The sequence below is a fragment of the Prunus avium genome, chromosome 1 (assembly GCF_965620075.1).
Source record: "Prunus avium chromosome 1, drPruAviu1.hap1.1, whole genome shotgun sequence".
In the NCBI taxonomy this organism is placed as follows: domain Eukaryota; kingdom Viridiplantae; phylum Streptophyta; class Magnoliopsida; order Rosales; family Rosaceae; genus Prunus; species Prunus avium.
In genome coordinates this window covers 602,711-617,183 of record NC_142284.1, presented here as the reverse complement: position 1 = coordinate 617,183, position 14,473 = coordinate 602,711, and the positions used below count along the sequence as shown (strand labels likewise).

Sequence of the window (14,473 nt, the reverse complement as noted above, 5' to 3'; positions counted from 1 at the left end):
GGGTCTGAAGGCTTGGAGGCGGCTAAGGTGGGGGAGATTGGAGGTTACGATGGCAGGGTTGGAGGCTGCTAAGGTGAAGAAGGCTAACTGAAAAGTCAGATTTGCCCCTCACGAATCTATGAGATTCTCACAGATGCTTGCCACGTCATCATTTTAAACGGAAAAAACTAATAGACTTGACGGAAGGACTACTGGTGCAACGGAACACAGAGTTGAGTGACCCCCGCAACTAATAATTGAATTGATGGACCAAAGTGTAACTACGGGTATAGTTGAGGGACCATTGCTGCGAATAACCCTTTTGGTTTTTTAATAAATAGTATAGCCGCCCGGCTATACGACTTTTTTTATGATAAAAAAATAGTATAGCCACGCGGCTATACTATCCGGTTCGGGTTTAAGCAGCTTTCCACTAAAAACATCACGTGACATTGATCCACCATTTTGGCTGTAGACGGGTTAAGGGTTTAAGCGGATTTCCCACAAAAACCATCACCTGGTTATGATGCTGTGTCGTGCCCTTCGTCCCAAAAATCTGCCTTTGCTCTTCCACAAGCCCAAAGGTACTCTCTTTCTCTCTCTCCACTATGCGACTGTACCTTCTTTCTCTCTAAGTTACAATAAAATGAATGTCTGTACAGTGAATCCATGTGAACTCTGGGCAGCTCCATTTGGATCCCTTTTCTCCACACACATTGTCGGTGACAAGCCGATTCTTGTAAGGAATTAACACACATTCTGTGTCATTTTCAATTTCTACTCATTACTTTATGCAATTCAAGAGAATGGGTCTGCTCTGCTGGGATAAATAAAAAACCTAATAACTTCAATTGGGCAGGTTCGTGATTTCATTCATTCTGCATTATACGATCCGAAACATGGGTATTTCTCTCAAAGATCGAAATCGGTTGGAGTGCTTCCCAGAGCAATTAAGTTCAATCAGCTTGAAGGTATCTAGCTTAAATTTTTTATTAGTCGCATGTCATAATTCAGATATTTCAAGCTGTTAACTATTATTTTTTAATGAATTTAGTATAAGTTTTAAGTGGTTTGATTCATTTATGTGATTATGCATGAACTTTGTTGGAAGAATGATAATGGGAAGGAACATACAGCGATATTACTGAAAAAATGTGACTATAAGCTCTCTTTCTCAAGTCCTAAAGGGTTCTGCTTTCTTGAAATAGAGTGGAGTGGGTTAAACAGGAAACATGGTTTTGGGATTTCTAACCAGCTAGTTACTCAAATTTCGTAGGGCTATTATGATGTTTATGCTACACGTTACAACATCAACCCTAAACCCTTAAAACATCAGTGTATTGTAAGTTGTGACATGTTTGAAAAAAAAAGTGTATTTGAATTGAGTATGTAGAGATGGACGAGTGGAAGTACAACGAAAGCTAAAATTTCAAGCTTGTAATAGCACAAAGGACAGCATGAGGAAATTCACATTCCACATAGTTATATTTATGAGCTTGTTAGGTGATTTTTATTTGGATTTTGAAGGTGCCATGAGAAGGTGCTATGAAAACAAAAGGTAGAAATACTAATTTGATGTGGGTGGTGCAAAAATCATGGTTGCCTGTGTTTTGCCTAGTATTGAGTCCTTGATCGAGTCACAAGCCTCAAAAAAGGTTTGTGTGGCAATCCTCAAGCACTTAGGTTTAGAGCTTTGTTTAGTTTTCTTGGTTTCTAAATAGTTAATCAATGTGTTCTTTAGTATTTGACATATCTGCTAATCTAGACTGGCTGAAAAGGCTGGCAAGTAATATCCTTTGCCCAAGTATGACTTGCAATAAAATACATAGAAAGTGAAGATTAGTAAAAATTACATTACTTTCCTGTTTAACCTGTTTGACTAAACTTTGTAAATAGTTTGTCTAAAATTGTAGCTGAAATGATACGTACATTAATTAGTTTTCCCATCAATAGTCTTTTATTTGTCCCAGTTTCTGAAATGAACAAAATTGCATTATTGGCACTTTTGAATGATGTTATCATAAATAACATGTGTTTGCAAATAATATAAAGCATTTCTTTGGAGAATTAGAACCAATTTCTTATGAGCCGATTCAATTTAAAGTAACCATCTGTTGTAGTAGCTGGAGATTTGTGGAAGGGCATATATACTGAAATTTTCGCATATTATAGGTAGGAAAGGTTATATGAAATACTTGGATAAAATTTACAAAGAAAGTGAGGTATCATGGTTTACTCCTGTGGAAATTTTTAAGGTAATCTCTCTCTCTCTCTCTCTCTCTCTCTCTCTCTCTCTCTCTCTCGTCTGTCTGCTTTCTGCATTAAGAAACTTAAATTCTAATTTCCATAGGGAATTCATAGTTCAAAGGCTTCACCTTCTGCACAAAATTAAAACATGAACATGCATACAAAAGATATAAAGGAAAAAGGAAAAAAAGGAAGGGAAACCAAACAAACACCAGGTGGCTGGCACATAGGCAGGACACAATAATGATACATGATTTTGAGGTGAAATGATGTATTGCATTTTTCTTTTAGGATAATGCTTTACATATAAGTATATTTTTGAATCCACACATGATTCTAATAGAAACAAGATTACCAGTTTTAAACAGAAGGCAACCTGATATACAGTTAATATCTTCATATACAAGGTGTGACCTTTGTATCATTTGACAACTTAAGAAGCAGCGTATACATGTTGTGTCATAGTATTCCATGTTTTTACATAATGCATGAGCAGCATTTATTTCATTTTGATGTACATTACAGTGGTAACCACAAAAAAAAGTAATATTTAATGGTTCTTTGTATCTTCCAACCCAAACTCCACTTAGATTGGCATTTTTCTTATTTCATCAAATGCATGTCTTTGCGATTTCAAAAGTTTCACTTTCTTTATAGCCTTGGTATGCGCACGGGATTGCTGAAGCCATAATGCGTACTGCTAACTTTTCAGTTCCCCTAAAGGTAAGCTTCCTCTTTTTAATGATCAGGCAGTGGACATATCACTGAGATTTTGCTTATGTTGTCGGATTGAATGCATATTGCTTCTAGTAAATGTCTAGGGCACATTTGATAATTTTATCAAATTTCCATATCTCATTTTTTATATGATAATACCATATTCTGATTATTAATTGTTGCATGCACACATTTGTTTTATATGGCAAAAAATAAAATCTAAAAATTATAGTAAATTTTTTGGATGCTTTTATTGAGAGTCCAGTTTTTTCTTTCACCAAAGAAAAGTTTGGACTAACAATGAATAAAAGCATAATGTTCTAGAGCTTTAAGTAATGTCTGTAGTATCTTGATTAAGTGTACTTCCTTTCCCTTTTGTTCTTGAAACTGAAAGAATGTAGTTCTGTTTCTGATTTGTCCTTGTAAAATCTATAATTGCTTTGTTTTCCCAAGAGTCTATAGTCTTTAAACTGGGCCATTCAACTTGAAAACCATTAGTGACCGAGTACTACAAATGATTGATGATGCCTCAGATGAAAAAAGAAGCTAAGTGAGGTTGTATCCTCAATGCTGCCTAGTCAATCTTTTACTACAGTCATAGAGGACTAGTGATGATTTTCTGTTTGGCTGGATGTGATAAGTTGCGAGATTTTTTCCTCGAGTTTATTGATTTTCTTGTAAAGTGATGCAAATTAATGGTTTATATATAATCAGGCTGGAGTGAGTAATTTCAATCAAAGACAGGATTCTGTCACTATGTGTAATCTCCCTAAATACTTTGGTTTCTAGATTACAAGATGAAGTCCCGTGAATGCTTCTGTTTTTCAATCTAGCATTGTAGGCAGGACATGGTAGTTTGCTTGCAACTTACACAATTTAAAATTCTTTGTTTATGTTTCTAGGCGCCAGATCTTTGATCTTTTTTCATTTATGTTACTCTTATTTTGGTAATACATTAATCATGCCCTTAAATGTTCCTCATCCACTTGTTTAATACAAGTAGGCTACAATTTAATCTGTCATTTTATAATGTGCACTCAGATATATGAAATTGGTGGTGGATCAGGAACTTGTGCAAAGGGAATTATGGATTACATCATGCTGAATGCACCGCCAAGAGTTTACAACAATATGACTTACATGTATGTCCTTGACTATACCTCCATGTAACATGAATAAGTATTCCATATTCCTAATGTCTGCGACCCTCATAGAACCTCATCAAACTATTTGTCAACAGCTTTGTTTTACTTGATGTGCCTTATTTGGGCCATCCATATGACATTATATCATGCCTGCAATTTTGATCTGTTACTGGAGTGAGGAGAAATGGTCAAAAGTGATTGAAGCATTATTTTTCTGACCCTTAATGCCCTTGAGCATTTTGATGGAATCTAAGCAAAGAGTTAGAAAGATAACTTCACCATTGACATTAAGAGCAATATAATTGTCTATTTCGCAACAAACCCATGAAACAACATAACATTTCTCTTCCCGTCAATTCTCTTTTTTCTACTCCTTTTGCCACCATCTCATTTGTTTACATTTGCCATGCCAATTAAATGCCTAAATATAGTGCAGATGCTTTAACTAAATACTTGTATTCAACATTACAAAATTTTATTATCAATACCTGAAATAATTGGAAACATAAATTTTTTATATTCTGGTGTTGAGTATTTTTGCCAATATAATAGTGGTACTGGTTGAGTTAGTTTTTCAATCCTAATTGATGCGTGTCTGTATATTTGCTGACCATAATCATGTAAAACTGTAGCTCAGTTGAAGTCAGTCCCTCGCTGGCTGAGATACAAAGAGAAACTGTTGGAGAAGTCCATAGTCACTTATCAAAGTTTCGAGTAGAATGTCGTGATGCTACTGACCGGAGTGGATGGGGTATGGTGTCTGTGACTTTTCAGATATTTCATTTAGTTTGTCTTGTACGGAACTTTCAGAGTGCAGCTGTTTTGTGTGTCTAATTTCATATATATTTTATTATTTGATAGGAGATGTGGAGCAACAACCATGTTGGGTAATAATGCTTGAGGTATGTTTTGTCCTATATTGACTCTATTGTGCCTGTGCTCACTTATTGTACTATTAGAATAGTGGACGATAAAGATTCTTACGTGGAAGTTTCTCTAGTTTTTCTAAATGAGTTTCAGCCAATCAATTTGTGGTCCAACACTGTCAAATTTGTATCTTCATATTTACAGGTACTTGATAATCTTCCGCATGATCTTATCTACTCAGAAAATCAAGTTTCCCCATGGATGGAAGTATGGGTAGAGAAGCTACAGGATAGGTAAGCAACATCTTGCGGCAGTGTCCATAAAGTCTGGCTGTATTTCTATCTAAAAGTTAACGCACCAATTGAGTACAAATTTGTTTTTTCAAGATCACTCTTTGTTAAAGTGATTGTTCAGCCTGAAACTATTTTTCTAGTTATTGTCAATGGAGCATACATCAATATCTGTATTATTGTTGGGCTAAACCCCTGAAAATTTGAAGTTTTCTTTTTCCCGGCTGTGGATGGTAGAGTTACTGTAGACAGAAAACATATGGAGGGTCATTGGGTCAAGATTTATATTCTGTTACAGTTTTATTTTACCTTGGGGACTGACATCTTTCATTCTCCAATACCATCATTGTGTCTCATCTGTTATCTTTGGAAAATTGTGGGGTATGACAGCATTTGCTGATTTTTCATATTGGTTATTATGTTTACTTATTCTTGTATAACTGGAGGTTGAAGTCGCTTGTGATAATTTATTTGCTTGTTTTAAAAAAGAAAGTGTTTCCAACTCAAGTAAGTCAATATCTTTACAACTATGACTAATGAGTTAAACAGGATGCTCCCGATGTGGTATGTGATAACATGCAAATATCGGATTTGAGGTGGCATAAAATACTTTTGCTCAAGTTTATTTTGAAATCAGCATATATAGCACCTGAAATACATTTCTACTCCATCATTTCGTTCATTGAACTGTTCACTGTTGGAACATGATTTCAGTTTTACTGATTAAGGTTTTTGCTAATAGGGAAACACTGTCTGAATTGTATAAGCCATTGCAAGACTCACTAATTAAACGATGTGTTGAGATCATCGATTTGGACAAAAAACATGATTTTCAAAGCAGTGCAATACTAAAAGCAAAAAGCGTTTGGTCTAAAGTCTTTCCAAAGCCTCAAAGATGTTGGCTGCCAACTGGTTGCTTGGTGAGGAATTGTTTGGTAATTCATTTTATTTATTTTATTTTCTAACAAATTCGAGCAATAATGTTGTCTTTGAACATCCAGAAACTGCTTGAAGTTTTGCATGAGGTGCTACCAAAGATGTCTTTAATCGCTTCAGACTTTAGTTACCTACCTGATGTAAGAATACTTGGTGAAAGAGCTCCATTGGTTTCAACCAAGGTATAAAGACTGAGTATTATCATTATTATTATGTTGTTTGACACTTTCACAGAACATTCTATATTATATGGGTGCATCCAGTTTTCCCTTTGTGATTGGAAATAAATACTTTGAGTATTTATATTTGTGTGCCTCTTTGGTGCAACACTCACCTAATTTTAGGTCCACACTCCCCAGCTCTACAAAGGAACAGGGAAGGTCACTCTTGAAATTCCCTGTCATCCTTAAAACTATCAATTCTACTGTAATTCTTTTAGGCTACAGTAAAACATTCATGATCATTTCAAAATTCCAACTACTGCATTTGTAATGGTATGATTGACACAAAATTCCTAGTAAAAGAAATATAAATAAACAGATCATAATAGGAGCATAAAACACAGCATGTAGTCACCTAGGAACCTGATGAGCTAAATTATCTAGAAAGATGTTAGGATTCATGCAGAGGCCGTTTTCTTTCAATTCCAGGATTGTGTGAAATGCCCACCCACCCACCTGCTTTTCCCAACCCTCCCAAACTGTAGCAGCCCTAGTTTTCATGTTCTCCTCTTTTTTTATTTTTTTTATTTTTTAACTATAATGTTAACCATGTCATTTGAGGAAATTGTAGGAGGATAAACTTGTAATTAGCGCACACACACACACATACGGTGGGAGGGCTTAGTATTTTGGGGGTGGCCATGGCGCTGCTCTGGTTGAAAATTCCTATTTCCGTGTTTCTCTTATTGTATATGCTAGTTTAAATCTGGTAAACGACAGCATTTCAAATGCATTTAGTAACAATTTGGTAATCCTGGTTTGATCCTTTCTATCTGCAGAAAGATGGCAGCAGCTCAGATTATAACAGTTATCTAGATGCAAGGGTACGCTATTGTTTTTATTTCATTTTAATATGTCATGGTTGTGCAAATTTCCATAAATGGCCTCAGATATACTGCTTCTGTTTTGTGCTGATTTTTCTGCAATTAGATACATCACTAGAAGTATGGCAATGTGGCTAGGAATGTTGTATGGATGTATCTAGTAGTAGCACTTGTACAGATATATATATATATATATATATATATATATATATGAATTTTTTGAGGGATCCCAGGGACACCCTTTGGGGTCCCCTATGAATTTTTTTTCAACGATCCAAACCATCTATTTTTCAAGTCTACATTCATAGATCATCCTTGCAAAAAGTTAGACAAATTGGAAACTGTTTCGACATCCAATTGTGTCCTACAAAATCAATGAACACGGTGCTTCAAAAAAGTACTAAAATTTCAATAACTCAATTGAGTGGTCAAATGATATCGGATTCAAGTGATTTTTTGTAGAGACGATCTTTGAATGATTATCTAAAAAATAGACAGTTTGGATTAGTGAAATACAATGCGGAGTGGGCCCTACAAGGATGTCCCTCAAATATTTGAGGGATCCCTCAATGGAAGCTCTATGTATGTATATATATTAAGAATTGAAAGCTTGACTTGCTTTGCTATTAGATCCAAGGCTTGGTTTTTTTGTCCCCTAGTTTGTTTCCCCTTGTTTTTCACAGCACATATGGTTAGAGGTTGGGTCAATGAGTAGTTGAACTTGATTACGTAATTCTCGTTCCATTTTGCTTAAAACCTGTAGACTTAAGGATGTATGACATTTAGTGGTGGACCTTGAAAATCCTCTGATTGTTTAGTATTTTGAAAGTAAGGCTGAATCTTTGTAGTGATATTCCTAATAACCCCCCTGGGCCCTTAATGCTATGACTGCTAGAATCAAAATCCTAAGAGCTTTTTGGTTTCTAAACTTACTTCCTTCACAGAATTAACTTCTCTTTTTTATGTCTGCCATAGCAATTTTTATGGCATTAGGCTGGATCCTGAACAAAAATTGGTCAAGGCATTAGGTCATCATTTCTGTAGCATGTGGTTTGAAGCATTGTGCAATCATTTCTATTGCTACCTGATATCCAGATTGCTCAACCGTGCAAACCTGACAATGTAAACCCTCTTCCTGAGGGGAGAAGAAAGAAACGACAGTTTTGATGGGGGATATTACTGTAGAATGATCATTAGCCTGTGAGAGAGCTTGGGTTTTTTAAAATTCCATTGTTTGTTATAACCACCATCAAGTTGTATTGTAAAAAATTCTGCTGATTGCTATAGTTCTGAATAACCTACTTAAGTGCAATGTTTATGTAGTCACTGCTTAGTGATAAACTCTCTGTATGGTCAACTTTCTTCTGTTTTCAAGGTCACTGTGTACTGTCTTTCAAAGTTATTATTATTATTATTGTTGTTCTTCGTTGTAGTTATAATTATTATTACTATCATTACTACTAGTACTGCTAAGTTTTAAAGGTGAGCAGCCTTTTATGAAACTAAAGTTTATGATTTTGGTTTGTTGTTGTTGTCATAATAGTTATAATTATTATTACTATCATTACTACTAGTACTGCTAAGTTTTGAAGGTGACCAGCTTTTTATGAAACTAAAGTTTATGATTTTGGTTTGTTGTTGTTGTTATAATAGTTATAATCATTACTACTAGTACTGCTAACTTTTAAAGGTGACCAGCTTTTTATGAAACTAAAGTTTATGATTTTGGTTTGTTTTCAGGGGGATGCTGACATATTTTTCCCCACTGAATTTTGGCTTTTGGAACGTATTGACCATTACTGTTCTGGATGGCTGAAACTGCAGAAAGATATGTTGTCCAAGGAAGGGAAGAAGAGGCGAACAATTACAGTGAGTTCAATTCTATTGTCATGTAGCGTTTTTGTTTCTGGAAGCTATAAGATAAATTACAATTCACGCGGACACAAATTCATCTGGTCCTAGGTAGCTTGCTTTAAAAATATATGATTTAGATATCAGGGCAATCAAGTTGCCCTTCACATATCCATGTTCAATGTGGAGAAAGTGCATGTGTTTGCCTAAATCTTGGCAGGGGTTTTAGGTGGATGAGGTGGACAGTGGGTAGACCTTAGGTCCAAACTTCCCTAATCATGTATGAAAAAGAATAAAGATAAAGAGAAAGTACAGGAAAAGGATAACTACTTCTGAGGGATTGTGCTATGAATCCTACTGCTGGATTTATAGTTCCTCTGGGGGCCTTAAAAACTGTTGCCCAGGAGAGCAGTTCTCTGCCCACATAAACCTCAACAATCACACTATTTTTCTTAATCAAATTTATATAATGATGTAGCTTGATACGTCGTCATTCATGGACGAGTTTGGCTTGCCCTCGAAGACAAGAACCAAGGACGGATACAATCCACTTTTGGACGATTTCAAGAATACGAAATTTTATCTAAGTGTTCCAACACATAATACTGTATAGATGGTACTGGCAGCGATTTTATTTCCAAGAAAGCATATGGCTCCGAATATCTGGAGTTGGTATTGTTGTTGAAGTGATTTGTGGGCTTCTGAGCAGTATGGCTAGTGAACCAGCAGTTCCTTTCTTACAAGCATGAACTCAGATTTGATGCTGTATCAGACAATAAAGTTGAATGGCTGTCTGTAATGCTCATAATAGAGATACATATATGTTTGGGAACATTGGGTAAAACGATGATATTGCTAACTCTTGAAGATGGATGAAATGCAACGTGGCTTTGCTATGAATGCTCAAGATCAGAAGAAATTCAAAGATTAGGACCCAGCGAAAAAGAGGTTGCCATGAAAGCTGAACCATTCACTTCCCAGTTTTGTCTTGTTTTTACTTTTCTTTTCCTGTCTATTCATTTTATAAATTGTTTCAGTTCTGAGAGGAAGAGCTCATATGGTTATGTCTCACCATGCATTTGAAGTTTTAAACAGCTTATGAAAAATAACTTGTTAGTAGAATCAATCCAAAATTGTCAGCTTTCAGATTATGAAATAACTTATTACTCCAAAGTTACCACATTTGTTCTATTATTGGTTGACAGACTGCTGTCAAAACATCAGCATTATATGAAGGAAAAGACCAACTATTTATTTACGTTTTTTTTTTTGGTTATATTGGGAGGAAAGAAACCCCTTGGGGTTTCGAACCTGGGTGTCAAGCAGGGGAATGGGGGAGGCCACCACAGTGGTATCTTCTCTCGACTATTTATTTACGTTTTAATTTCGTAATATTGTATGGCTATTATTGCATGAATCCTTCGAGAATTACAGAAATATTTTCTTTTTAACTTTTCTAACGGAATTTTTATTAGTATATAAGACTATTTGTTTTGAAAATATATGAGTGATAGGTTTGGCTTGTAACATGAGCAAGTCATCTTAAATTTCCTTCTTCCTTTTTTTGTTTTGTTTTGAGACGAGATATTGGGGAAATGAGGATTTGAACATAGGACCTCGGGTGCAAGGATAGTTACTCTTAACCACTTAAGCTCTTAAATTTCTAGTTTACAGTATATGTGGCTAGATCCAAATGCGGCAAAGTTACTAAACAGATTGGGTTAGTGTGAAATCACTTGACATGATTAAATGTGTTAAACTACGTGCCAATTTGACGTAAAGATTCCAAATTTATGAATTTACTGACATTAAGAGGTGAAATTGTGTGTTTAGACTATTGCAATAATGTATGCCAAGATTTGAATGAAAATGATATAAAGAAAACAAATGAATTTCACATACATTCAATCTAATGCACTGTGCATTTCACTTGCATCAATGGCTGAGAAATAGACGTGGCACCCATGTTAAGTACTTATCAAACATATTTGTTCAAGTTCAATATGAAAAAGGCGAGTGAAACTTATATTTCCGTAATCATATTAAACAAATCACTTCCAAATTGGGTAAAGTGAAAATTCTTTGGACGTTACAAAATCATGAGTTAATATCTTGCAAAAGTAATGTAATGGGGAAGTGAAAAAGTAATAAAAGATTTGCAGAACAACTGCTTGAAATGAATGGGAAGTTAAATAAAATTAAAAAAATGTTTAGAAAGGCTGGTCATTGAGCCATCCATCAGTATCAATAAAATTCAAGCTAGTCAACTCCCGCACCGTATCAGCATTAAGCTTCTTTTCCCATTCCACACGCTTTAAAGTGTCAGCTCCTGGCCCATAGCAACCATGCTCTGCATACGTTAATTGGTGCCTGCGTTATATCACAACATTTATTTTCATTTAGGGTCCAAATCAAGTGTTACTTATGAATTCCATAAAACGGAAACATAAATGTTATGTCAATTTCTCTCTACAAACTTTGTTAAATGCCATACACGCCCAACAAAGCGTTTGATTTCTTCATTTTTGTACTCACTTTACACCTTATTTATTTCTAAGAAATCGAACACCCATTTAATCTCTGTCACATCATTAACGAACTAAAATTTGAGAAAAAGTTTGGTAACTCTTGAAATGATTGTGAATTAGAAAAGGGAAAGGATTATATTCTTAGTTGTCATAGTATTTGGCGACTAAAAGTTGGAAAAATAGCCAAAATGACAAGGAAAAGGAAATCATTGTGGATATGGGAAATTGGTAACACCTATCACATTATTGACGGACTAAAATTCAAGAAAAAGTTAGGTAACTCTTGAAATGGTGGTCTAGTATTATATTTTAGTTGTCATATTATTTGGTGACTAAAAGTTAGAAAACTAGCCAAAATGAAAAGGAAAACGAAATTGTTGTGGATATGGGAAATTGGTAACACCTAAGGATGGTATTTTTGAAAAGGAAAAAAGGGTTGGTGCACTATTAAGTTTAATTAATATTAGTGTGTTAATTATATTAAGAGTGAGAGATCTTACTCATTGCCTTGGAAATGCCAAGCATCCCAGCCTTGAGGCACAACAATTTTCGAAAAATTAGAGTTGTAGAAAATGACTCTAGAGTAACCTCTCCATGCCCTGCCCAAGTAGGTGGAACCTGTTCCAGACACCTTGCAATCCTTGAACACAAACCCACTTGCTTCATTTGGATTGTCTCTTCCCTGTGCTGTGATGTAACCAGCCGACCCAGGATCCAGAGCTCCCCCAAGAACTTGAATCGAACATTTCTGCAAGTATATATATGGCAAAAAAATTAAAACATCATCATTCCTTCTTATGGTATATATTCGTACCAAATTTGCTTGCATTTTGTTTTGCAAAAACATAATAAGGGTAAAAATGTGTTTGGTACCGGATACCAATTTACAGTACCTAATACTGTGGCCTTGATATTTGTTTGAGAATTTGTAATGTATATCAACAAAATATCAACAATGTAAACTGTATTATAAATTGGTACCCGATAACAACCAATCACTGTCAATATAAATTTTCAAAAGAAGATGCTACACAACCCAATTTCTTTCCACCACTACCAAAAAAAACCTACACTGCTCACGGATCATCTGTCTTTATAGGTGGTTTCCATGGGGTGGTTTCCGTGACCGTGGTCATTGATACTAGTAATTTTCATATTGTTATTTAGATAACTTCAAGTTTTTTAATCAACAAATGTCATTCATAAGATTTGAACTCATGACGAATCCTCTAATAAAATAGAGAGACACAGTGCCGCTAGACCAACTAGTCATGACCTAGAGGTTGATTGATGGATTAAGTAATATGTAAAGAAATTGAAGATGAAATGGAAAAAAGAATGAACCTGAAAAATGGACTGGGCACTGCCGAAGATAAAATCAACGGCACCCTGGATGGTGCAAAGGTGATAGTAGTGCCGTCCTTGACCATCCCACAAAGTGTCTTGCAAACCAAAGAAACCACATCGATAGAATGAAGATTTGTCCCCGTAAATCATTGCCGCCACTGCTGGCACTCTTGGATTTTTGTTATTCACAGGGTTGTTGTATGAATTCTGCATAACATTCATAAATTAAAAGAAGTATACAATATTAATAAATTGAAGAAATTGAAGAGTATTTGAACGAAAAGTTTTTTTCATTTAAACACAAACAATAGTCTAAATTACTCTAATCTACGGAAAGAAGAATTCAAACTTGGGTGGAAGGGGGGTGGCACTGTCCTGATCAACTAGTGTAACACGTATGCTATGTTTGAACCAAAAGTTAATAATGATTATTGCAATTACCACAAAGCTGATGGATTTGACAATGATACTGTCGGCATAAGAGGCAAAAGTAGGGCTTTGTGCAACTGAGTCGTGATCATCCCAAACAATCAGTGTTTTATGCCTATTTTCTCCTTTGAGAATTATGTATGGCTTGTCAACGGGGATGATCACCTTTTCCCTGCAATATTCACACAGAAAAGGGAAAAAAAACACAAAAACAAGTATTAATAATTCATTTTCCCATAAGAAATTAAATAGATTCATGATTTATATAATCACAACACAAAGATTAAGCTTACTTATAGGTGCCTGCCTTGATCTTGATAGAAACCCAGTTCCTGTTGTTTATAGGAACAGCATCAATGGCTGATTGAATGGAGGTGAAATTGCCATGGCCAGATTGATCAACAGTGATGGTGTAATAAGCCAGCTTCTTATTATTGCTATCAACTCTATACATTTGGGCATTGGTTTGCCCTAATAATCCAAGGCCTAGTAAGATTAGAGCTACACATGAATAATAATAATGAGCATCAAGATGAAGAAATGATGACATCTTTGAGCCTAAAGAAAATTATTGCAGAGAGAGAGAGAGAGAGTATGAAGCTTTGCTTTACTACAAGGTATGGGGATTGGAGAAGAAGAGAGGAGGGGAGAAGCACAGAAATAATTTTATTTTTAATTTAATTCATTGCTGTTCTGTGTGTGTGTCTGTGTATGTATTTAAAGCATGCCAATGAGACTCTGGGATTTGGAGGGAAATTGGGAAAGTCAAAGGTCTGCCTAAAAGAATGTCTAGTAATAATAAACTCATTGAATTTTTAGAAAGGGGTATCAATTTTTTATTTTTTGTTGTTTTCTTTATTTGTATTTTTTCAATTTTGAGCTTTGATTTATTTCCTTTCCTATATATTTTTCTTTTCCAACCCTCTAAAAATAATTTAAAAGGAAAAAAAAATGTAGGTGCAGTTGACAAGTTAAGTGTATGGAAGTAGGAACAGCTCTTGTTGCAAAAATGAGAAGATAGAGTAGATCGACAAAAAAAGGAAAAACTGTGAAAACAAATATTACAAAATGTAAAATAATCAGAAAAATCTA

The 14,473-nt window shown here is 35.1% G+C and overlaps 2 protein-coding genes across 2 annotated transcripts; one reads left to right on the top strand and one right to left on the bottom strand.

Moving 5' to 3' along the window:
• The first annotated feature begins 438 nt into the window (after positions 1-438).
• Positions 439-10,210, top strand: LOC110749626 (NADH dehydrogenase ubiquinone complex I, assembly factor-like protein (DUF185)). The gene is made up of 14 exons (XM_088247501.1): positions 439-563; positions 642-718; positions 839-950; positions 2,152-2,234; positions 2,884-2,949; positions 3,985-4,085; positions 4,721-4,839; positions 4,950-4,990; positions 5,160-5,248; positions 5,988-6,165; positions 6,247-6,363; positions 7,182-7,226; positions 8,967-9,095; positions 9,556-10,210. The coding sequence occupies exons 1-14, from the start codon at positions 503-505 to the stop codon at positions 9,688-9,690; spliced, it is 1,353 nt and encodes a 450-aa protein (XP_088103627.1). The 5' UTR covers positions 439-502; the 3' UTR covers positions 9,691-10,210.
• An 881-nt stretch (positions 10,211-11,091) lies between these two features.
• On the bottom strand, positions 11,092-13,931 carry LOC110749637 (Pectin lyase-like superfamily protein). The gene is made up of 5 exons (XM_021949788.2): positions 13,675-13,931; positions 13,394-13,553; positions 12,950-13,159; positions 12,106-12,353; positions 11,092-11,447 (listed from the first exon to the last, which is right to left on the bottom strand). Exons 1-5 carry the CDS (start codon positions 13,929-13,931, stop codon positions 11,288-11,290), a joined length of 1,035 nt encoding a protein of 344 aa, XP_021805480.2. The 3' UTR covers positions 11,092-11,287.
• Between the last annotated feature and the right edge of the window lie 542 nt (positions 13,932-14,473).